The sequence below is a fragment of the Scomber japonicus genome, chromosome 21 (assembly GCF_027409825.1).
Source record: "Scomber japonicus isolate fScoJap1 chromosome 21, fScoJap1.pri, whole genome shotgun sequence".
In the NCBI taxonomy this organism is placed as follows: Eukaryota; Metazoa; Chordata; class Actinopteri; order Scombriformes; family Scombridae; genus Scomber; species Scomber japonicus.
In genome coordinates this window covers 20810750-20837154 of record NC_070598.1, presented here as the reverse complement: position 1 = coordinate 20837154, position 26405 = coordinate 20810750, and the positions used below count along the sequence as shown (strand labels likewise).

At 40.6% G+C, this 26405-nt stretch overlaps 1 protein-coding gene across 1 annotated transcript in view; it reads left to right on the top strand.

The window, feature by feature from the left end:
• Window positions 1-26405, top strand: part of odad2 (outer dynein arm docking complex subunit 2) — a 45658-nt gene that overhangs the window by 1934 nt on the left and 17319 nt on the right. Inside the window, exons 5-17 of the mRNA XM_053342356.1 lie at window positions 428-564; window positions 1277-1393; window positions 5816-6019; window positions 6565-6704; window positions 7670-7823; window positions 14297-14443; window positions 14831-15040; window positions 16044-16277; window positions 16942-17052; window positions 17175-17329; window positions 22316-22496; window positions 22587-22648; window positions 25591-25705. Coding sequence (XP_053198331.1) covers window positions 428-564; window positions 1277-1393; window positions 5816-6019; window positions 6565-6704; window positions 7670-7823; window positions 14297-14443; window positions 14831-15040; window positions 16044-16277; window positions 16942-17052; window positions 17175-17329; window positions 22316-22496; window positions 22587-22648; window positions 25591-25705 — 1967 coding nt within the window. The remainder of the gene's footprint in view (window positions 1-427; window positions 565-1276; window positions 1394-5815; window positions 6020-6564; window positions 6705-7669; window positions 7824-14296; window positions 14444-14830; window positions 15041-16043; window positions 16278-16941; window positions 17053-17174; window positions 17330-22315; window positions 22497-22586; window positions 22649-25590; window positions 25706-26405) is intronic.

Genomic DNA, 26405 nt, shown 5'->3' with positions numbered 1-26405 from the left:
ATTAGTCAGTACATGTTTTTCTCCCTCATTGCAGCGGATTTATCATGCCATAACAAAGCTTTCATACTCTGCAGCATGCAAGCGCCAAGTGATGAATGCAGTCTGAAAAAAATGTCCTTGTTTTGTAAAGTTAAATTGACACATTGATGAAAATATTCTCTGAACCAACTTTAAAATATGCTGATGTCTACTTTTATGTGGATGATTTACTATATTATACATTTACTACATTATTGCAAGTGAAGCTATGCCCCCCCTCCCACACACACACACACACACACACACTCATTAGCATCCCAACCACTTGTTATGATTTCCTCTTTTCCTGCACTGTTTCCCTTTTTTTGACCCAGTATCAGACTGCTCTACATATTATACAATTTGCTGCATTTTTATATGTGCCAATTTTTTCTCTCTTTTCTTTTAGATTATGAATTTTCAAACGGCTGTCGCGCCCCTCTGTGGAGACAGATACACGGTGAAATGTGTTACCTTGTGATTGAGCCGATTGACACCGAGACCCTCTGCGTCACCTGCAGCAGAGCGGGAGTGTTTCTCAATGGGGTGAGACTGCTGCATCGGCCGCAGCAGGCAATCTAATGTTGATTCTGTGTGAGAAGAAGTACTGTGAAGTGTAAACACAGACCTGACCTCAGTCCTGGGGATTTTAAGCAGCTGTCATTCTCTGTTTGAGTGTGTAGATCATGACTTTATGACACATTTGACCTCAGTAATAGTGCAGCTTAGGCCTGTATTTCAACTATAATGAGGTGGCAAAACTCAAATTACTAACAATTATGTTCGGTATGTAGATATACTCCAAATTTGCCTGGTCAAAAATGACCTATTGTGTACTATTCTACAGAGAGCATCCAAATACCTGCCAATTGTCAGGAATCTGTCTGAATGTGTTTGCAATCATTTCTAAGAGGAGATTTTGCATGCTGCAGCACCTTTCACTCTTTCAATGACTTTGCTGACAAGCCATAGGTTTCCTGTCTCTGTTTCTTCACCTGGAAATGGTTCAGCCGAGGTAAAAAAAAACAACCTACAACTTAAAACCCAAAAAGGGTGACATTGATGCAAATGAAACCTCAAAGAGCAGTAGTGTCTTAAACCTAATTTAGTGGTTTACATGGTTTTACACTTCCCCTTTTTGAGGCTGCCTGGAGATACTCTGAGCTTTCTAACCTCAGCTGTTTCAGCTGACATGTGGGCGACATTATAATTGTGGTTTTTAGAATTAATGAAGCTGTTTTTCACTCTGTTTTCACAGGGCGTAAAACAGGAGGGGGATGAGAATGCCTACGAGCGCACAAGCGATACGTACAGAGACCTGGTAACACTTCTGAAGAGCAGATCTCCACATTTTGCTGAGAACATAAACAAAGAGGTACAGTGGAATACAGGCAGATGCACATTTTTAGCTTATTTTTTTGTAGCCTTGAATTATAGCTCACAGAGTAGAGATGTCGGGGTGTTGAAATGCCTCTTTGTCCATTGAACAAGGTCCTTCTCTTTAAACTGCTGATTTGATCACTGATGCTGTGTGACTTATGTGTAAACAGAGTTAGGATTGTGTAATCAGTGTCTGTGCTGTTCCGCACTAGTGAGCTAGTGTCTGGTTGTCACTGTGTTGAAAAATTTTTGAATCAACCTCCTCCGTGTTCCAACATCAAAACAGCTCAGCAGAGACCCATCACACTCACCCCCCCCCCCCCCCTACACACACACATATATATACACACACACACACACACACACACACAAACAGACACACACGCTCATTTCCAGACATTGAAACACGCATGATTTATTCAGTAGTGCTATTTCCTGCTTTAGTAATTTGACGATATAACAAATTGCTTCAATAATAGATTCCAGCTGTACCCCAAAACCTGTTAATCATTTCAGAATATGATCTTTTCTCACTCACACTTGTGTTTGTTGGAAAATGTGGCATCATCACAAGCTCATCAGAGTCTTTCAGAGCGCTCTGTGTTCACTGCTGGCTCCATGTGGTGGCCTATTGTGTTTCTTAAAAGATGGAAAGTTGATTAATACAAACTTTTTAAAATATTAAATAGTGTCTTTTATTAAAATGTTGTTCTTCACCAAACAAAATGTAAAGAATGTTATCATTTGCCCAAATCTTGCTCTCAAAGAAAGAATCAAAAGTACATCTGTGTAATAGGTTTAACAGATGTAAACCAAGATTGACATGGAAATGTATTTTGCCCAATGATTTTTCAAAAGTATTTTACTTCTGTGAGGTCAGATGATTTCACTGAACTATTCCACAAGTGAAGTGCCTTTGGGACAAAAGACAACAGAAATATTTCAGCAAAACAAAAAATGCTTTTTGAATTGTCCAAATGGATTTTCCATGCTAGGATTTATTCACAGACACAGTCAGTGCTGTACACTGGCTGCTATAAGTTGTCTTTAATAGCCGTTAATGCTGAACCTTTTATTTTTTCATCCACCACGTCGGGCCAACAACTACTGGATGGATTACCATGAAATTTTTATACAGATATCCATGAGTCCTTCTGACTTTTGTGATTCTGTGACTTTTCCTCTCACACCACCATGAGGTTGACATTTGTGTCTTTTAGTGAATTGTCTCAACAACAATTGAACAGATTGCCATGAAATTTGGTTCAGATATTCATGTCCGCCTCAGGATGCATTTTAACAACCTTAACTTTTCTAACTAGTGCCACCATATTTTTCTAATACTTGCATAACTAATAACATTCCCATCAGCCCCAGCTGTTCTTTGTGCTTCTTAGAAAATATTTGCTCGCTACAATAGTGAAGATGGTTAATACCTGGAAAACATCAGCCTGCTAACAATGTCATTGAAAGCTTGTTAGCATGATGGCACTAGCATTTAGCTCAAACCACTGTAAGCTCTAAAACCTTACAAATCCCTTACTATAGTGCACTGTATTCAACCGTCACCTTTATTTGAGACCCGAATTCTTATGCTGTGTCTCAAATCACATACTTCTGCTAGTTAACAAACTTGTGCCTGCAAACTAGCGTTAGCATTCACGTTATCATCCATGGTACCAAATCATTACAGACTGCTGAATTAACCCAAGAAACCTACTGATGGCTTATATGTGACAACAGTGTAGTGGTGATAAGTGCAAAAAACACATGTACAGTATAATGCATTTGTATGTTCAGCGATGTTCACTGTAGTTACAATGTCCTCAGCCACCATTACCAGTTGGTCCCTCCACTTCTACTACGTAGCCAAGATAGCGACCGTTGAGAAGTATCCCTAGTTCCACACTCAATTTTTTGATATTATACTTCTTAGTGGGAATTCACTTATGCACTTAAAATATTATGTACGTACAGAAGTATGCAATTTGAGACATAGTGTTAGTGTGCAAATTTATACACCTATTAGTATCCAAAATTCCAAAAGTGGTACAAAAAAGGTGGTTTCCATGATAACATTATACATAACATTATACTTAATCTGCATAGTGTGGAATAGTGCTTCCCTTATATAGCAGTCGGTTAGTATTACTTCTTAGTAGGCAATAGATCTAAAGGGGCTGTAGTAAGCCGGGCTGGAGTTAGTGTAAACTTTAATAAACCGATGAGTAGTGCCAGGCTGAACCGTGTAAAAAAAGACATTCAGGCTTTTATGTTTTATGAGTACTGTGTGAAGAGTGATGCCTTGAGCCTGAACAATCTAAAAATGATGGACAGCCGCAGTAAAAATGGCTGCGAACGAGTTTGCAGAGGCACAAATCATTGTCATGGTCTTTTTCTCTTGGATTCTTTAACTGTCCTGTAACTTTTGTTTCACTTGTACCGCTGAATATTTTCTCTGCCTCAACTTGAGCTAATCACCTTCATATGATGGGGTCAACTTAACAATGCACCGCTTTGAAACTCATTTGATTGATTGCTGACGACAGCAATCAAATGGTGCAACAGGCATTGAACATCTAAGACATTAAGTAATTGCAGTCCTTCTCGCGGACATGATCCATTCTGAGTTTTAATTCAAAAGAGTAATAGCAGCAGTGTGTCTGTCAGAAACACAATCTCTCATAGCTGCGGCTCAGATCCCTGATTGCAACATGGAGAGCCCAAACTTGGAAGGTGATAGCCAAAGATAACAACACCTAATCTCCAAACATATCTGCTTGTTTCCAATGTGAGGAAGCAGATCTTTTTTAACAGTTCTATTAGATTAGACAGCCTCAATCAAATGAGCAGAGGCAGCCAAAGGAGACGAGGGCTGAAACACAGGGAGGAAGCAGACTCGCCTCCTCCGTCGAGTGTTGTGGATTCATTTTGACATCACGTCGTGATTGGAAATTGGACACACAGTGTGTTTGCATGCACAATATACTCACAGAAAAGCAAAAACTCTGGATTTGTAAATTTGTTTTCGTTATTCACATCCTGAAATTAATATAGCTTGCTTCACTGTCATAATCAGTCAGTGGTAAATGCCCGAATCTTCCCACTGACAGATGTTTTATGGTCAGTGACTTCAGATTTGCTGCCCTGCTGATTTTCCATCAGTATGGATCAAGTAATTAGACACAAGTCTACCCCAAACATATGTAAACACTTGGAGTTTTACGTTTTAGAGTCAAAATACAAGTTAGGAAAAAAAAGACAATGAAGAAATATGAAAAATGCTAACGATTGTTAAAAAAATGTTTTCTGAGTTTAGGCAGGCGTCAGTCCTGTTAAACACAGCTTCGTCTCCAAGGCTATAGTGTTTTCAGATGCAGAAAAGACACCTGTCTTTTTACTGTGGCGTGTCAAAGAATTTGTGTTCCCTTCTGCGTTAGCACATGGACTTTGTCCATTTCACATATAATAGAATTAAAGAAGGTTGGTTAGCCCAATAAACTCAGACTGTGGGTCTGTGGTTCAGTGGATTGACTTGTATGTTTCCAATAGCAGGTCACTCTGTGTTTTATGAAAAACAAGTCTTTGGAAAAATGATTGGGCATGCTTGGCTCCAGCTTGTGCATGAACACAACCCATAGAAATACATCCTAATTCTTTTTTCCCTGCCCTTAAAAATGCTAAACCCCTAACAACCAATGACAGTCTGAGCTATTTCTGCAAAGCAGGTGTCTGTGATTAAAAACTCTGCTGCCTGCAAACCATTCATATGTGTCTTGCTGGCATTCGTATATAGGTAGTAAAGTTTGGTATAAAGACCTTCAAAACTTAAAAAAAAAAAAAATCATAAGTGAATAAGAGTGACACAAAGGCGTTACTTTGTCTGTGCCAAGCTGCGAGGTTTTAGGTGGAGGAATGTACAGAAACAATAAACTTTTTGATATTGTTCAGCCAATTAACAGAGGGGGACCTCTTTTGTGTAAAACACTGGAAATGTGTTATTTTATTCCAAGGGCTAAATAATGACTGAACTGTTATGCAGGCCTGCATATTGTTGTGAAGTGCTTTATGTGACTTTTATGTTTTTTACGTGTCACTCATACTGTTCTGTAGTTTTTTTTAATACGCCTTCTTGGAGTGAAACGGCCAAAACTTAGTCAGACATTAATAAGTAACGCGACTAGATGAACTAAAGGCATGATGTTAGATGTCGGGTGGAAAATATGGCGCAGAGCTTCACAAGAAGCAGAAGTGAACATGAGAATGACTATTTTGTTTTAATAAGCATCATTCAGAGAGGTTTACAACCCCATTACATGTGATTTTACAAACGAAATTTATTATATATCTCACCACTAGCATTTCGGTGACCTTTTTCCTCATTCTCCAGCCTCCGTCTTTTTCCCCTTACCAACAGGATTTTGCAGTTCAAGAACTTCCATCAACACAAAAGATCCAGCATGTGGAATCGGTTGATGCAGAGGAACAAGGCCAACCCCAGAGGTCTTACGAGCAACAGGAAAAGAATGTGCATGAGAAGCCGAGACAACAGCATACACTGAACAAGGCAGGCGGCGAGAAGAAATATGAACCATGTCCGAGATGGAAGGATCTCAGTCTCGTGTCTGCATGTGGGTATGTGATAATTTGGGAATCCTTCTTGTTGAAGAGATGAGCTTTAGATGACAGTGATGCCAGAGTCACGCCTTCGCCACATGTGCTCCGCGTGTCTGCCAGCAGTCGCACATTATAAAGAGATGGTTATATGGGTTATAAATTTTAGGGCAAGTGCAAATATTCCTGATTACAAAATGATGAAGTTAATAAATGCGTTCACAGTGTGGAAACCCTTTCTGCTCAATTACAGACAGAAATCTTGGGAAAAGTCTCAGAAAAATCCCTAAAAAATCTATCACATATGGTCTTTGATTGATAAATAGATCTAGCTCGGGCTGAGCTGTTGCAGCTGTACCTTGTGATAACTGTACCCATTTGAGGAGAAACTGGCTCACGATAAAAGCCTCTAAATTGCTAAAAAGAAAAAAAAAGAGCCTGCTGAACCCTTGTCTTGAGTTGTTAAATAATGATTATGTTAGAAAAATAACCATTTTCAAAATAGAAGCGGGCATAATGACTCTTATTTTATATCATTACAGTAAAGCAGAGGGAAAGAAACTCCGTAAGAGTTCTGGAGAGAAGAAATCTGGTGAAATTCAGAAGAAAAAGCTGGGAGCGGGAGCCAAGAGCAAGATGAAAGCAGAGTTCTCTGTGTCCTCTTTACATGGACGCCTGTCGTCCCTGAAAATGTAAGTGTCCTGAATTAGTACTCCTTTGTCTGAAGGTTATTTCTCTCACTGCAGGTGGAGTAACTTATGCAGCATTTATGCTCTATAAAGAGCACCTAAATGTTCCTTTACCAGTGATGACATTTGCACCTGCAACTATATCAGCTATTGTGCAGAACAAGATCTTAAGAAAAAAATCTTCTTCCCCCCGGCTCTTGGCAGCTCCAGTTCCTCATCTGTCTCCATGCTTGCATCTGCCAATGTATACAGACTGCTAGCGCAATAAATTGACACGTTTGATTCTAACCACTGTCCACTGATAGCATTCTTTGGTTGGTTCAATAAAGGCCCAAGGGTGCGTTCACTCGGTCACAGTCATGACTGCACACCAACCAAGACTGTGTGTTGGCCTGGCAGCTTCACGCAGGTCTTGTTTCTTGTGTTTATCATGGCACTTCCTGGAAAAGGCTCCCTCATATCGGCTGCCTTCCTCTGATAATGGGCTCCCCTGGAAATGCTATTTGTACGTACATGGGAACTGTCCCTCGACGGCCTCATTTGAACGTGTACCAAATTTCATTGCTCCACAGCGCCCGGTTTTCATGATACAGTTATCCAAGTGGCCCGAGCAACATTAAAAAGCCATCTGCATTTCTGTTTGCATCTATGGCTGCACAAGTACCTTTGCTCTGCATTTGATGACGACTCCAGTCCTGTCATGATATTATTCCAATCTTTATTTTCCTGCTGCTTAGATTCTGAGGAAGTTCAAACTTGACACTTAAATTTCATAATCCTTAATGGGTCTCCTTGTGTGGGATGACTGAGCTGTTTTTCCATTTGAAACACAGGAAAATAGATTTCATGATATGATATTCCATCCCTTTGTCTGGCTGTGTGTTGTGTAGTTGTTCCACTATCCAACACCTTTGTAGATCTGGGGGTCAAAAGTGTGCTTTTATCTGCTTTTTTCCCCCCTTGTACAGTAAGACCCCAGCAGGAGGTATGCCAGTGGACGTTTTCAGTGAGAGTTCATCTGAGAGTGAGGAAGAGGAAGAGCAGCCAGAGCGCCGTCCAGAGAGTAACACAGATCTGCCTTCTGAGTACTGGCAGATCCAGAAACTGGTCAAGTATCTCAAGGTACGGGAACATTACCCTGCACACCGCTGTTTCCTCCCTCTGATGGATTTCAACCCAAAATAGCGATTTGCACAGAGTCGTAATACTGCAGGCAAACGCAGGCCACAACTTACAGGAAACAGCAAAGTTCATGCTCTTTTCCTGTCATCTGTACAAGATTTTTGATGCTGACCTGAGTCAGTATTCAAATTTCAAAAACCTCTTCAGAATTGCGATGCGTGAAAAATATTTAGTCATGGGTGTGCAGTAGAAGTATGGACAGTCAGGATCATGAAAAGTTAATTTCCTATCGTATAATCCCACCTGTCTGTTTCGCCTCAGTCATATCAAGGTGCCAATCAGGGAAAGAGAGGACGTCAGATGAAATAAAGTATAAGTTGCTCCCATTTAAAAGCGGCACTTTGTAGGAAGATGCTTATTGAAGTGGTTGGCTCGGCTCGTGGATTCCTGGTTTCTGACACAGGCCTGTTTGGTTGCACATGCGAGCCAAAGCAGAGGGGAAAGAGCTGTCTGATGGCAGCAGCTGTACGCGCTGTTTGCCCACACCGCAGAAGCATAAAAATGAAGCGCGCCTGTGATAGGTCTGACAGGGCATATGGTGAATATTAATGTGTCAAAACATGGAAGGGAAAAGAAAAAGAGGACAGAAACGCCAATGACCCAGACTGGCTGGGAATACCTCCGACCACTTGACTTCAAGATTACCCTACCTCAATCAGTGGACTCCATTTATCTATTTATCTGGAGAATATCATGTGGACAGATGACATTAAAATAGACTACTTTTACTGTATTTTGACAGGAATCTGTTTAGTTGCATAATACAAACCTGGACCTTCGTATTCAGCTGTACAAATACCACAAATACTCCTCTGGTTTAAAGAAAATGAGATGAGTTAATGTTATTTGAATGTGTAACAACAGTCTACATAACATCTTTTTTTATATATAGGATTACTTGATATTACCATCACATTTGTGTGTTGATTTCTGTGGCTTGGTGCTGAATAAGATCACTCGCAGTGCAGGCGAGTAAATCTTTTATAGAAAACTGCTGTAAAGTTCAACCTCTGGTGGATATTTTTAGCTGAGCAAAATAGAATATAATGGAAGGAAATTCCCACTCTAAAAGCAGGCTGCTACTCCTTTCCAGAGAGGGAAAAAAAAGAAGATGTAAACGATATGAAAGGGGGCAAATGCAGATAAAAAAACCCTCACTGGTTTTGTATATTTTATACTTTTCAGTGGGATTGCGGCGTGAGCTTCAGGGTTGTGTGTGTTCCTGCTTCAACAAGATGCAGCGCTGCAAGTAACCAACATGTCCCAGCTTTCTATCTGTCTGGAAACCACACAGCGCAGTTATTTATGGGGTTTGTCCAGTAGTCATTTTATAATATCATTACCATCAGACGCTGAAACTTACCATGAGCCAAGTTAAATATCTGTTTTATTTTAGGAGGAGATCTTTTTTTTTCCACTTTTCCCCAGCACTATAGACAGCCGTTTGTACTCTAGGAAGTTTAACACGTTCATAAAGCGACACATGGATGTTCTGTTTTGTGTTTTAATGATATTTCTGTAGGAATATTTGCCTAGGGTTCCGATGTGTTTGTTTTTGTACCTGAATGACTGGAGATCTGTGCTTGTAAAAACGGTTACATGGTCTTCCACAAAATCAGGCATGCGGTTTAAGTCTGTGTCTAGCACGCACATGTACATGTATGTGTTTGCTCATGTTGGAAAACATGTACGAACATAATTTTCCTTCTTATTCCAGTCTGTAATACATCAGTGCCACAGCATAGGCAAACATTTTTTATCATAGGCTACTTGTACATACTATATTTAAGCATATATGCTTACAGGAGGTTCACTGGACATGTATGTGCAGCATAAAGGCCTTCTGTAAATTAGAGAAACAAGATAAGTCAAGTAACAATTTTCCTAAAGAGACTCTATTGCAAAACGGGTCACTAAAAGGTTGTTCTGCTTGTCAGATCTAAAAACTTGCATGATAAGTTTAGCGACTAAGCCAAAAATATAATCAGAATATTTTGTCTGTGTTTAAATACAGACAAAATTCACCAGCTGCTATCAGTTAGGTTTGCCTGTGGCTCTCTAAACATAAAACTGTTTTCATATTTTCACAGATATAAATATTTTGTCTGATAAACAATATGTTAATAGTTAACAGATAAACATCTCAATTTTGTGTGTGGCATTTTTCATAATTTGGATTTTTTTGAGACAGTTTTTTGAACACACAACTAAAATAGAATTGATCAGAAGTGACACTTTTAGTTCAAGCATCCTCATTATCTTTAAAATTGTATTTTTATTCCTGCAAAATCACCTTTCAGGTGTTGAAGTCCTGTAGATTAACAAGCTAAACTGGGTCCCTGACACATGGTTTTGTATTCAACCCTCATTAAGGTTGCTCCCCCTCTGCTGGGCAGTCACAGTACTACTGCCCAGCTCTTCTCTCCAGAGAACCATTCCACTAATTTCTACACTAAAACCTATCCTGTCTCCAGTTTACAGGCGCCAGTATCAGCTGCTTTTCTCAACAGGAGTGAATTTGTGGCTAAATATTTTGCAAGTAGTTTTTTTAATGATTTTTAATAATCATAACACTCAATTAAGACATAAAATGTTTAGTACCCGTGACGCATTTACAACACGCCTAATCTGGAGAATTTTCTCGAGTGTAATTGCATCATTATATTCTCATAAGTTAAGCAGCTTTTCAACTCAGAGACCTGAATAGACATTTGCTCAGCATACACTGTGCAAAACTTTCACTTTAAGACAGAAAGGCCTATTAAGTGATCAAATTTTATGTTATAAGAGATCTTATGTCAAATATGAAGCAAAAACAACCAGCAATCATTCATTCTGTCCTTCTACAGTGCCTCTCGCATAATAGAGCAGGAGATTTGGTTTGTTCTTGTCATTAGGAGCCTTCTCTCTGGGTCTGCTGTAAGACTACAGAGAAGTATGAAACCTCATGCATCCTCTGTGGCTCGACCTCTGCCAAGACCCGGTACTTCTCTCTTACACTAAGCTCTATGAAGCGCTGGCAGTGGCCCGAGTCCACCTGTCAGCAATCCAACATTACAGGCGTACACATAGATGTGAGCACTTACACTCAATATCCACCTTCAATCCTGCTGGCATGACACAAACCACACACACACACTCACACAACAAAACACCATTAAGAAAAGGGCCCGAGGTCAACAGAGTATCATTGACAGCCCTATTAACCCCATCCCTACTCCAGTGTACTTAGTGCTTATAGTCTTGGAGTGGCTCAGGCTGCAGAATCCAGTCTGCTGCTCCAGAGAAACCAGAGTAGAATAAGACCTCCATTCAGTAATTTGAAAGCTTCGTGCTGAGACACCTGCAGTAAAGGAAGAGATAAAATGCATAAAGCATCTTTAAGTGACTGATATCAAGTTCACCTCATGAATGGGGATTTGATTCTTTGCACTGCTTAATCTCTTCTAAATCCATTTTTAATTATGCAATTCCATGAGATAAAGGGATAAGTCATTTATACAACTGTCTTTAATCACCACTAGATGAACTTCCATCAGCCTGCTGATTATTATCTACTTAAATTGAATGGTACTAATGCCAGAATGATAATAATGAGATGTGTTAATATATATAGTTGCCTACGTATTGCAATTTAGAAATATTTTTTATATTATTTATACACTGTGGCTTTACACTATATTCAAAAAGTCCTCAGATGTCTTAGATATCCTTACTATCACACTTCTTATTAATTTAGTGATCTATAATAAGACTTAAATGTATTTTAGCCAATTACGGCATTACCTAGTGTCAGTTGGTCGGTCAGTCGGTCGACCACTTTGGTCCAGACTGAAATATTGGATAACTATACATTTATGGTTTCCAGCCATTGAAGCTTTTCGACTTTGGTGATCCCCAATTTTTCCTCTGGCGCTACCCTCAGGTTCACATTTGTGGTTTTTAGTGTTTGATAGACTTCCATTGAATTTGTTACACACATTCATGTTTCCCTCGGGATGAAGTGAAAATTAGCCCAATACTGTTTTTATGAGCAAATACCTGCAAAACTAATGACATTCATCAGCCTCTGGTGTACTTAGTGCTAATTAGTAAATGCCAGCATGCTAATTTGCTTAATTACAATGAAGTACATGGTAAACAATGCTTGCTAAACAACAGCAAGCTAGCTTTGTCAATGTAAGTATGCAAGCCTACTAAAGAGCACCGCTGTGATAAGACCAGTCTCACAGAACCACTAGCATGGCTGTAGAGACCCTTGTTTTCCATTGAGTGAAATTTACGAAGACATTCATCGGTGTAGTTAGCAGTAGCAAATGTCTTGACTGGATGAACGTAACTCTGGTTTAGAGGTCAGACCTGTAAAGATTTCATTTGCTTTTTAAAAGGATTAAATCACTCTCTTTAAATCCTGTATTTAAAAAAGAAATGCCGTTGCCGTTGTTATTGATGACTGAAACACCAAGCCAGCAGGTCATGGCATCTATGTACCACATTAATATTTCCCCACCAACACACTTCACAGATACTAAACTACTTTTAAAATTTCTTGCTCTGGGGTCGAAAAGTGGTCGCATTCGTTCCACTTCGAGCATCTGCCTCGATCATGCTCCGAAAGAGTCAAAGATCTCCCCCCATAAAAGATTGTCAGATGTTGTCAATGTTTTAAAGAATGTTGAGCAGTACTTCAAGACCAAAGCTAACAAAAATGAAAGCATATGATCTGTTTTCTGTTCTCCCAGCTATCACTCCTAAACATAGCTTTTTTTTTTCTCTTTTTTTTTTGCGTGTGTGTGTTGTTTTTACAAGGTACGAACCTAGCCTGCCGAATCCTTTGAAGAGTGAGAATGGAGGAGACAAAGGAAGCAGTAGATCCACTGCTGTTAATGGGCAAATGGTTCACATTTAAGCTAGCGTCATGATATGGGGAACACATGTGCCCGTTATCCTGCTGTGTCAGAGCGCTGCTTTGTGAGGGAGATATGATCAAACACCACTTGAGACTGTGGTATATGCCTACACTGATGAGCTGGCCCCTCCAACAGCTGCATGAAACAGATTACTCCCCAAGCCTTCTATACACCAATGGGCTATTTTCTACTTATATGGGTAGCTGATAGCGGGGCATGTTACATTCTTATGTTCGGTTGAAATAATCTATTTAGGGCAGTCTCAAAGTCTTCAATTGTTTGCTAAGTGTGCAACTAATAAAGGCTTGTAAAGCTTGGAACGAGGTAGGCGGCCTTGAATCCACCAAATGAGAATTCTATCTGTGGCATATTTAAACCACTGCAAAAAAAGAATAATATTTGATTGTTCACATGCCAGGAGATTTTGGACTGGACGTTTCAGTGTCACATATCAAAGCCGTGTAGCAGATCTAATGTTACAGCAGCTAGCTGTTGTATTTTCATGCCATGAACTTCTGTTTTATCTGACTACTGTTTTTTTCTTTCCCCCCCTTTCTTTGGTGATCGAAACCATTGCATGTCAACAAAGTTTTCTAAGCAGTTGATACAGAGTAGACTAAATATAAAAATAAGGCCATCACTGCATGCCCGGACAGTATGTTGGCCATCAAAGCAGCAACCCAAAGACTGGTATTTTAAGTACCATAATGTTGTCAACAACCATCCACAGCTAGGACATTATGTGAATTTATGCAGCGTGAGGAGAATATGAAAAAAACACTACATTTAGGCAAAAACAGTAAAATAGAGTCAGGTTCACTGCTCTACCGCACATGTCAGGATGTGACCACACGTGCCCTATTTTAAGCCTGCGTATTGTTTCTTTATTTTTTTTAGTGAACCCATCGTAGTTAAGTGGCAATAAAACCTAATCAGTTCAGTTTCCTGCCCCATGTGTGTAAAAGGGCTCGACTTTAAAACCACACAGCAAATCTTCCCCCCTCAAACCACTTGTTGACTTAGTAGTGTTGTGGTAACTAAGTTGGTAATCGCCGGGGAGCATCTCTAAAATGATACGTGTGTGTGTATGGCGACTGTCAAAACAGATTCGGCTTTTGAAAATGCTAGCTCATCATTAGTCGCGGGGTTTCAGCGCTAATTGTGCTCTTTTTCATCTTAGGGGTAATGCCTAATGCTTCCTGGCCTCGGAGCTGTAGTCGGAGCGTAGTGCTCTGTTAGCAAATCATTTCTTTCCACCAGTGTTTACCACCACAAAGCTAAACACTTACCAAGCTGTGGTATAAACAAAACAACCCCAGCAGGAGTGGTATTATGGGAGAAAACAACAGAGGGAAAGAGAGGGTGGAGGATTGGAGGGAGGTCTGTATCTTCCTTCTTTTTTTTCCTCCCCAAAATGTCTGTTTAATGTTTCATTTTCTCCTCCTGTCTTCCTTTTTTTTGTCTCCAATTTTCATTCATTCATGTTTGGCATTATTATTTCAGGGAGGCGACCAGACAGCCACTGTGCTCACTCTGTGCGCCATGATGGACTTTAATTTGATGCAGGAGACGTGCCAACTGGCCATCCGGGACGTAGGTGGCCTTGAAGTCCTCATTAACTTGCTGGATACAGATGAAGTCAAATGCAAAGTGAGTAGCTGTGCCAAAGCTGGACCTGGATGGCCTGCAGGCATGAACAGAGCTGGCCGTATGTGCCAGCCTGTGTTTTAGTTACAGAAACACTACAGCTTGGTAGAGAGCATGCCTTTAAAGACACAGGGTAGCAATTATTCTCCAGTATGCCTAATGACATGTGTGGGTGCTTTTTAACCTGCTTTTATTCGGCTTTTTGTCCCGTCTATTTTTAGTGGAAATGTGGGTGAATGTTTGGCTACTAGATATCGCTGTATACTCCCCCAGTACATATGAAGACCTCATGTTGGCACAGTTGCATAAAAATTGCAGGTTTTTTTCCATGAATCAAACCTGCAATTTTTAAATTATAATACTAATTGTGGATGTCTGGTGTATGATTAGATTGGATCTCTGAAAATCCTGCGAAAGATTAGTCACAACTTGCAAATCCGTCGAGCCATTGTTGACATGGGAGGCCTGCAGAGCATCGTCAGGATTTTGGACTCGACAGTCAAAGACCTGAAAGCCTTAGCCGCCGAGACCATCGCCAACGTGGCCAGGTTCCGCAGAGCGAGGAGAGCCGTCAGACAATATGGCGGCATCAAGAAACTGGTGAGTATGAGCACAGAAAACATCTATAACTTATAAACAAAAAGTCTATGCTGCAGACAAGAACTTGATCGTTTTGTTCTGGCATTAGTGAAAAAATGTTATGTCCTACAGTGGCAGATTTTCCATTAAAAGACTTGTTTTTTATGTGTGTGTCAGCTTCTTTTTGATTAAGTATAAATGTTTTTGTACTTACTAAAACCACAACCACAAACTGCTGTGAGATCAGGTTGAAAACACACATCCATCCTTTGCCGAACTATGTTTTGATGCACAGTAAATCAATCACCCGTTCATGCCCTTTCACACTGTAAGTAATCGCCAGATAGTGGCCTATCCGTCCTTTCATCACTCAGTCTTTGAAACACCGGAGTGGGCGCTCGGGCAAAAACAGATAGAATGTCCCTTACATCCTCTGACCTGCATTCATGTTTGTTGACAGAGGGACCTGTGATTAAAGTCTCCATGCCTTGTATATTTTCCTCAGCCCCAAATCGGATGTTCTCATGTGCAAGTCACTCACGGAGGCAGATTAATTTCACGTTATGCTACGGACCACCTTTGAACTATGCAGTGTGTAATAGCTTTGCCTGCTAAATCTCACTGGCCAGGAACTATGGATTAGAACACTGAACGATGGCCATAAACCGTCACACTGGGCTTTTCAGGACTAACATCAACATCCATCCTGACAGTTTTCCACTCCTAGCATCTCTGGTTTTTCATCCTCTCAGACCCAGTGGTAATAGAATTTTAATTGCACCCTTAATCACAGCCAACAACTTGCTACTCCCATCTGGAACCGTGCATTATCACCGCAATCCAGCAACTTTTCAGACTGAATGTACGTTAAGTTCACTGAGTTTGTATAAATGTGTGCATCCAGCTATGGAGGCTTTCTTCTTAAACATGTGTGGTCTGCCTGCTTGTCTGCGCACGTTTTTATGTACAGTATGTGTTTGTTTATCCACGTGTAAGTCGGTGTGCATGGTCTCTCTCTGAACAGGTGAAGCTGCTGGACTGTGTTCCCAATTTAGCCAGCCTGACTGAAAAGCAGGAGAAGGATGTGGAGGTGGCCCGCTGTGGGGCTTTAGCGCTCTGGAGCTGCAGCAAGAGCACCAAGAACAAAGAGGCCATCCGTAAAGCTGGGGGCATCCCTCTGCTGGGACGGCTGCTCAAGTCTCCACATGAGAACATGCTCATCCCTGTGGTGGGCACCCTGCAGGAGTGTGCCTCTGAGGTGAGGCAGCCCACACATACTGTATTGATGTGGCGCAAGATTTCAAGCCAAAAACCTCCCATTCCTATATATATGTTATAAGACAGTCATGAAAAACTGCTATGTGATAGTCTATGGTTTTCCTATTGTCAAAAAACCACATACACTGTCTGAATGTATTCATTTGCAGCTGAAATGAATCCCCAACAAATGCAATATTTACTTTTTTGAGTGACATCTGCTAAAAAACTACAGTGCCAACTGTTTTAGGAAATCTGAGGCTTTCTTAAAAAAAATGGAACTACATGGTTTTGACTTGCTATTAAAGACTTACATCTTAAGAACAGGGTGCAACAGACAGGGTAGGGAAGTCGGTAAGTATTGAGAGATGGACGAGCAGATTTTTGGCCTAATTCTGAGAATGAGAATGAAAAGTATAACATTTTCGCACACATAAAATATGTTTAAAATACACAAAAATTGGAAATACTTGAGGTTTGAAATTATAGAGAAAAAGTATATTTGCCATATGTAACAAATGTGAATTTATAGTAAGAGTACATACTAGCATGTAGCATAATTATACGTGAATTCATGTTCGTGCGGTCTGTTAATTGTTGTTTTTGTAACGTAATTATACGTGAATTCATGTTCATGCGGTCCGTTAATTGTCATGTCACTACAGGAAAGCTACAGGATTGCCATTCAGACTGAAGGCATGATCAAGGATTTGGTCAAAAACCTTAGCAGCGACAACGACAAGCTACAAATGCATTGCGCCAGTGCAATCTTTAAGGTATTTGTTTAACTTGCCTTTGCATTGAGTCCACACATGCTTTGAGCATGAGTGGGGGAAAAAGTATAGTTTTACTTAGACCTAGACTGTAGAGGATCTTGACCCATTGTTTTACTTTACAGTGTGCAGAGGACAAGCAAACCCGTGACCTGGTGCGACTGTACAAAGGTCTGCAGCCACTGGCTTCACTGCTGAAAAAGGCGAGCAACAAGCAGCTTCTGGCTGCTGCTACCGGGGCCATCTGGAAATGTTCCATCAGCATGGAGAATGTGGCTAAGTAATGCAGAGACTTAGGGTCTCACCTTAATACCTCTCATTAACCCATGCAAGCTTAACATAGCAGAGATACAGAACACACTGCAGCCATATCTTCTGAGATGTGTGATTATGTGTTAGTAATTAGCAGCAACAGATTAGTATGACTTTGACAAATCACTTGCTATACAGAGGAACAGCAGTATAATGAGCCTCAGTGTAGAAGGGGAGTTAATAGCAATTAGGTATTTTGTCCACATCTGCCTATAAGGTTTGGAAAATATGTTTGAGCTGATGTGGTTAACAGCAGTGTTAATGTATGTGAATACAGTAATAGCAGCAGAGGATACAAAACACAAAGGCTCCAGCAGACTTGCGTGCATTAGCGTCGTCATGCCATCTTCACATATGTTATTTTTATGGGGAGGCTCGCGTTTAAAAATGACTAGCTGTGTCACTTTTTCCACCCGCAGGCTGTTGTCATATCTCACTTCGCTTTTACCATTGTGTCTGGTCGATGTGATTATTTGCGCAAAATGTAAAATTTTTCTACGGATTCTATGAGCTCTGATCTTTTATGTGAGAGTTTGCCGTTACAATTCAAACTTTCCACTGTTAACAAAGAATGAAGTGCATGTGCTGATTTTATAGACTTCAGTGATGTCTTAGTCGAGGCTTGTCAGTATTGAACCAAAGTAGGCATACTGAAAAAATCAGCCCTGAGCTGGTGATTTTCTAATGTCAGAGGACGCAGGCTGACAGAGTTTTTAATCATTTGTCATGTAAGGCAGAGGTTTATTTAAGTGTCATTCCTCCTGGTTCCTTTAGCTGTGACATTTCTGGAATGTCTTTTGACTTGTACTTCACTGTCAGATGATTTTAAGTCAGTAATTTTCCCTCGAAAATAAATAATGCCCGGAGAGCGTGCTCTGGCAGCTTGATACATTTCCACCAGTGCTCCCTTGAAAGAATGATTTAACTGTATTTATTTTCTTATTCAGTGTGAGGCCTGGGACATAAGTTATAACCCACATGCACTGATCTAATACCTAAGGTAACATATTAATCAACTCAGAACGTAGTCTCTGCAATGCAGCCAAGAAAGTGATAAGACATTATCTTTTAATCATTTTTACGATATTGAGTATTTTTAAAGTTTCAGGCTTTTCGCTGAGGTGAAATTATGTGAAAGGGCTTCTTCTTTTTTTTTTCTCTGACTCAGAAACACCGGATAGTTCAAATTGCAGTAGAATTCTAAAAATAACAAGAAAGAGACTCAGTAGCACTCACGTGGATCTTTCTGCACCTCATATATCATAACTGACAGAATGATATCCTGCATTTAAAGTCTAAAGTTAAGTCCTCCCGACTGGAACTGTCTGCTGCCACATCGAGTTAAGCGAGGATTCCTTTACAGAAGCAGAAACATGACAATAACATTCTTTCAAAGCAGGACGGGCAGATCCGCTGTCTCTTTAACTGATATCACGAGGTCCTTTAGTGACATTTATGTAAAGGATTGACTGCATGACTATTCATACAAAACTACACAATCAAGCTTTAAAACACCTTCCCACTGGATTATTAATACATTCTTCCAAAAACAAATGTCCTTAAAAATATCAAAACTGGCACAGATTTGGAGCCTTTCTGACTGCAGCTTGGCGTAGTGATAAAACAAGTTAATTGCGTTGGCCATGAGTAATGTGGCAGCTTAATACACTAGCTGCTAGTACAGGCCTGCTGCCATTCGTAATTACTTGTCACACTGTTGCTATGTAAAATAGTGCTACGACTACTGATAATAACAATAATAGAAATAATTATAATGATGCCATTAATCACTTGTACGCCACATTTAGTGACACTTCATTTACAAACAGTTTGGTTGCCCTCACTCTAAATTTAACATGTCACAAAGGTATCTCAGTGAGAGCACCCAAAATCTGTTCTCGTTTTGTGTTTTCTTTCCTGTGTTGTGTTTTATTTAGTTTTTTTGGATGATGTGGGCAGTTGGGTGTGAATGAAGGTGAACTTTGGCCACCTCTTCACGAGGAAACCAGCATGATGCAGAGCAAATGTTTTTAATGCACCCTTAAATGTGTAAGTGGATCTGTTTTTTCATACTCTCTGGGGCTTATTTGAATCACTTAAAATGTCTAGGTCGGGAAAAAGCTCGGAGTGAAGTGACCGAGCCATTACTGTCAAAAAGGAAAGGCTGCTAATGGTAACAGGGTTTTAAGGGCATGCGTTCATTTCAGAATCAATCATTGGCTGAGTGGTGGACTGAAATGAAAATCATTTTGGAATATATTTTGCTACAGTAATAATGAGAGGCAGAGGGTACATTTTCCCCTCCTTTTCTTTCATTAAGTACATGGTCAAATGAAACAGACCTTGTAGTCCATTACAAACAGCATGATTTTTTTTTCTTTCATGTTGCTGATGTTCTACATGGTCTGGACAGTATAGGGGTCTGGAGGAAGGAAAGGGGGGACCTCCCCTTAAGACAAGTAGCAGCATGTGTTAGCCATTTTCCTGATTAATGTTGTATCAAAATGAGAGATGATTGATGCCCTGAAATATAATTACATTCATAACTTAAGTGTGTTTGTTTAAAGCCCACATAGTCGCAAGTCTATGTTTTTCATGGGCCTTTCAAAATTACAGAGAGGGCCATACCTGCGCCAGGGTTATGTGTACTAGGAAAAAGCCTTTGTAAATCCTGCTTGGAAACACTGAAACGCTATTTTGTGCAGATTTATGAATGCATCGATATGCGGCCCCTTGAGCCTGTATACTGAGGTGTTATGGACACACAAAAATGCTGTAAAAAGCCTTAACAAAAGAGTGAGGGAATAACTTTGCAATGGAAAGTCATGACTGCCAAGTCTCGGACTGTATTTGCCAGCACAGTAATGTTTGGGGTCAAGATTGCGGGGTTCGTTTCCAATTACTGACTACCCCTCCATCTTACCTCTGTTCCAGCCCTATGATGAGCAGACCATAATTGCCTATCCAAATCATACTTCTCATTACCTGACAAAAGCTCTACGCTCACCCAAGTGATTCACTGCTCTGCTGTTTCCTTTCAAATAGAACAGATCTATCTGTCTGTTAAATTTCAAGTGGAGTGAGCTGCTATTTCTCTGCGTTTCTGCATGGCTAGTCCTAAATGTCTTACAGGTTCTCCTCTCAGGATCTCTGAAATGTCTTACTTTTGCTTTGGCTTGCCTGAAAACCCCTAGTTAGTATAAAAAGCAGCATTTAAGCTTTCTGCAGTTAGTTAGAAGTGTGAGTAGTGCAGATGAATGAGAAAAGGAAAAGGCAGACAATCAATCATAAAAGTCAGCTGCACAGAAGCCCCACTGTGGTTCCTGTGTCTTCTGACAGGCTTTAATAAGCCTCCAGTTGTGTGAATCCCAATGTTTGCAGTAAAAGCCGCTTCAGGCTGCTTTGTGTAATGTTAGTCTTGCCATCACGTAATTGCTTTAGTTGGGAATGGCTTAACAAAAATAGACATGACTTACCATACATTTATCAAAAGTTATGTCCGTGATTACAAGATAATTCTACTGTAGTCAACTGCAGATGACACCTCAGTGATGGCATAGGGAAACCATTGTTTTTCTTTATGGTGAATTTCACTGAAGTTAACTTTGGCAGCTTCTCTCTTCATTAGCAGTGTTTTCACTTGCAAGAATAGGCTGTGTGTCAGTGGACCCTGACCAAAACCAAATGACCTTGGCCATCTACAATAGCTTACGAACCGTGATGCCAGCAACCGTAACTGTGAATAAAAACAGTCGTAGAACTTAACTGTACATCAGAGGTTTGTTGAGGTTTTTTGTAACCGCGTTATATCCCTTTTAAATGTTTACTATAGTTTACCACTCTTATAGCGCTGGCAAACAAGGCAAAATCACAGCAAAAGAGGGAGGGAGAGTTTCCAAGCCACAGCAAAGCTTTGGTCATGCAAAGTACGTACAAGGGGCAACTGCGAGCAGCCGTGGGAAAACTGCCTGTTCTGCTGGGTTACATTGAGTGATCTGTGCCCATGTGGCTGAGGGCACTGTAGCTGCGACATGTCATTTAGTCAACTGATAACATTTTTAGCCTTGCTAGTGGTATGGTTGTATGGATGCTAATGTCAGGCTGTCTATCCGTCTGTCTGTCCACCACTTCCAGACTGGAGCCATTTGATTGATTGCTATGAAATTTGGTTGAGACATTCATGGTGGCCAGACGACAAAACATAATGTCAGAAAAATGACCTCCTGAATTATCCTCTAGTATTATAAAAAGTTTTCACGTATCCAGTGAATAGCATCTACTTGGTGAATTGGCACTAAATTCACACATCCACAGTTCCTAGACAAATAATTATGATTACTTTTTTGATCCCCAGACATCACCCCTAGTGCCACCATGAGGTTGTGCTTTAGAATAAAATCTCTTAAAAACTATTGGATGGATTGAGATTTGGTTCGGGCATTCATGCCTCCCTCAGTATGAACTGTACCAATGTTGGTGGTGCACTGACTCTTCATCTTGCACCATCATTGGGTCAGATTTTACATTTTTCCAATATTTTGGTTTATGAACAAAACCTGTAAAGGTAATGAATTAATGAGACAATAATGACCAATCTACCTTAGCTGCATTTTGTGTTTAGTGCTAATTAGCGAAGGCTAGCATGCTAAATTTAAGTGCTAAAGATCTGTGAACATGGTAACCATTAAACCTCCTAAACATCAGTATTAACATTGTGATTGGGAACATGTTATTAAGCCTACTAAGTGGATGTTAAAATTTAGCTCAAAGCACCACTGCCTTAAAGTACACCTTAGTTGGCAGTTAGCATACCTGTTGACTCCTATTAAAAATACTATTTCTTGTTCATTGCTCTGTACAAGTTCCTCCTCATGTTACTACAGATTTTTCCTGTTGATATAGCAACAACAGTATAATTGATTAATATTATCCTCCTCTTCTCCACCATTGGAAGGTTTCAGGAGTACAAAGCCCTGGAGACCCTGGTCGGATTGTTGACCAATCAACCTGAAGAAGTGCTGGTCAATGTAGTGGGAGCCCTGGGAGAATTTGCCCAGATACCTGCTAACAAGGCCACCATCCGCAAGAGTGGAGGAATCAAACCACTTGTCAACCTGCTCACTGGAACAAACCAGGCATGTTTTTGTTTTGTTTTAAATAACTTTTAATACATTTGCATATTCTTCTGTTGTAATAAATGCTTTTAACCTGTGTCATTTAACCAGGCGCTGCTTGTAAACGTAACGAAGGCAGTGGGTGCCTGCGCCACAGATAAGGAGAACATGGCGTAAGTCTCTATTTCTTCCTATGCACCCAACCAGCTAACAACATGCTCTTTGACATTTACACTACAGTTAACACAAGGCAAACAGCCCCATGTAAAGACTCTCTTAAAATGTGATTAGTGGCTTACTCACTATCATTACTGAATTAGCTCCAAACACATCACACCCTTGGCCATGTATTGATGTCATACTGTATGTTTTGACAAGGGAATGACACGATCTCTGGGATCCAAACACAGTATCATTAACCTGTCATGGGCTGATGCTTAAAAGAAATCTATGTCCTTTTAATTCGCAATTATGACGGTAGGTTTCTCTTTCATCCTCCAGCTTAATGACAGATTTTAAAGGCTTTGTTTATTGTACCTGCTGTGTTAAATATGGTTGTGGTTTAATTCCCAGTGTTTTACTATAGCTTTTGCGGTCACTGTCAGGACTTATGCTGGTCAGACGAACATACCTAAAGCCCTGCCCTGTCCAAGACTACATGGCTGGGAAAACACAGTGAACCACAGTCCAGAGCAGCCTTTGTTCTGTGTTCATTTAACCTCACCCTCAATACTGAAGAACATTGTGGAGCTTCCATCTGTGCCTTGTTGCTTTTACAAGGCTGTTACGGACTACAAAACCCTTCTTAATTTGCACTGGACACAAACACAACTCTCATTGTTATTTAGCTGTTAATACTATCATATGAGCTTTTTACGTTTGTGTGGGGAAGCAAAAATCGAGGGGCTCAATTAAAAAGTGAAGCGTGACAAAATAAAGCCTGTGACTGTTAAACTTCACACAAGAGAAGGACTGTTTTTTTTTTTTTTACGTCAGTTCATCATGTTCTCCATGTTTTCTCACAGTAGGTATATTTAGGGCCAGACCATGTAATCATTCAGCCTTAACACTCAGCTATAAAACAGAAAGTTCTTACTTCAACCGACGCTTTTTGTATGTTTTGTGGCGATGGCTTATTTTGAGACATGTATGTGTACAGTAGTTTGCAGAGCAATTAACATAACTCACATTTGATTATTTCCTGCTCTAACCCAACGCTGCCCAAAGCTGTTTTTCAGATCCCCTGTGATTAATTTAAATCCCTGTGATTAGACGATGTTTAGCTTGCGAACAAATATGATGATGATGTATGCATATCGCTGTTGTTGCCGCACATTAAACTGTGACATTCCCGTCAGTTAACTTGATTTCGATTTTACCAACAAAATCTTTTTTTATTTCTCAAACACAACCTCATGTTCATCAGCGCAATCATTCTCTCATCATCATTCTGAGGTAGGTCATCCATAACTACCAAAAGCCCAAAACAACACTGATCACTTTCAAGTTTTCCATGAAATACTCATATGTTTGTTTTCATTCTCAACCAGTAGGCAGTGTGTGGTTAATGACATAGCACTTCCTCCAATGAATCCTGTGTAGCTACAAGAGTGAACACACGTTGTTTAATGCCTCCAGGCTTTGTGGTCGCCTTCTCTAATCCATCACTGTCAGCTGCAACTTCATTGCTAATCTGTTTCATACCTGCTTCATGAGAAGACGGAGCTGTTTTGGCGGATGATATGACGCTTCACTTTTTGTTTTTGGTCCGGATTTAAGAGGCCCCGCAGACTGGAATCTGATGTTATGATCCCTCTAGACTGATTTATGTGCAAACGGAAGACAGATGGTGCAGGGGACGTCCCTGATGAGTGTTCGCTCTTTGCCAGTCACAGAGATACTGTGATTAGGGAGTGTTTAAGTAATTATGACAGCATTCAATGTCGGCCTTGTTGGTGGAAGCACACATGGGGAACACGTTACATGTTATTTATACCAGACAACGGGTGCACTGTGGCGTAATTCTTCAGGTCTCAGACCCTGACTGCAATTTTGACTACAGTCATGTATACGGCCTGAAATACAGCTCATGCTTAAGTAAACTTCACTCAGACCCAATGAAATATAGAGTGACCTGTCTGTGGCTCTGTTTGATTTGGAAAGAGGTCCTCTTCTTGGCTCGGGTTGAAAAACAAGCCACCAACATAAAGTGTAAGTTTGTCTCAGTTTCTATTTATAAATCCATGTATGAAGCACTATAAGCGTAGATGTATGCCAGTTAACCTCTGGCCCTAGCAACGCCGAACACTTCCATGAAGAAAGATTTGAGTGAAGAAACAGTGTGTGGGTTTCAGGCCTGGAGAGGAAGTGAGCGGGACTGAATTCAAGTTCAATCAGGAGCGACATTATAGTGAATGAAGTAAAGATACTTGTTTATTATTACAGATGATATAGTTATAAGAAAATCTTTGGCGCTTAGACTCTACAGAGAGATTTTTAATCAAGGGGCATCAGCTGATGAGGCTGATGAGAATGAATCTGTAAAAACAAGGCAGTGATGGGGAGGTGGAGGGGAACGCATAACAGCAGTATGAATGCACTAAGGTCAGCGAAAGAGAGAAACATTCAAAAAGACAGCAGCCAGATGATAGGAAAACAATGGAGATGTGTCCCTGTGCTATTGGATAGATGCAAACAGCTGACAGCTCGATTGACAGCCTCAGACAATACAGCGAGGGAATTATGAGCGAGCACGCGTGAGGGATGTGAACGGCAGGATAAAGCGAGAAATATCCAGTCTTCCTGACTGAACTTTTTGCTAGAGCTCCATTTATGATGAAAAGCCGATGCTGAAATCGATCGTTCCTGCTACTTGGCAGTAGTCGCGTCGAGCCTGCTGCTGCACAGACTGACGCAGCCAGCGACAGAGAGAGAAACAAACACGATGAAAAAAGTTGTGCTCGTAAATCTTTCAAGCATGAAATTGCGCTTGATGAAAGATCCGCATGAACACTTTTTCTGTTTTGCTTATTCTTTCCTTGTTCATTCCTTTCTCCTTTTTTCCCCACTTCTTCTCTAAACTCCCTTCTCACACCATTTCTCTGTCTGCCTACAGAATCATTGACCAGCTTGATGGAGTCCGCCTGGTGTGGTCCCTGCTGAAAAACCCCAGTGCAGATGTTCAATCCAGTGCTGCCTGGGCCCTTTGTCCATGTATTGAGAATGCAAAGGTACACTGAAGCACAGAAACTTCTCTTTTTTCACTTCTTCATGACATAAAATGTATTTGTCTACTGCCTCCGTCCTGTGTGTCTGCACGTGAAGCACACCAAAGGCACACAGATAGCCTGAGGTCTGCTGGGTTCGTGTCGTTTTTCAGAATATCTGAGGGTTAGATCCCACTCACAGAACAGAAGCTTGCTTATATCACCATGCTTGTCTCCCGAGCTCTCCCTCCAACCTGCTGCTGGGAGGTTAGCAGGGGCAGAGCTGTGTCAGAGGAGGCTTACATGAACCGTGGGCTAATATGAAGCAGAGAAGCCTCCTTGGCACACTGGGATTGGTGAATTGGGAAGCAGGCAGGGAGAAAGACCGAGTAATATCCTGTGGCACGGCTTCTTATTCCCCAGCTGAAAATCTTCCCTCAACATGCTACTAGTTACGGAGGCACACGATCCAGGCGCAGAGCAGAGGGTACCAGACAGTTTTTTCCCTGTGATCCCACTTGTTTAATGAAAACACAGCAAATATGGCTCGCAGAGGAACCTGCAGCGTGGCCTTCAATAAAGAACCAGAACTTATATAACTTCAACTATACAGAAACTATCACAAGCTTTTTTTTTAACAGCGATGTTGTCAATCAAGTCTCATTTCAATTACACATCAGCAGGTTATTCATCCCCTGACTACTTGTATCAGATCCAAATACAA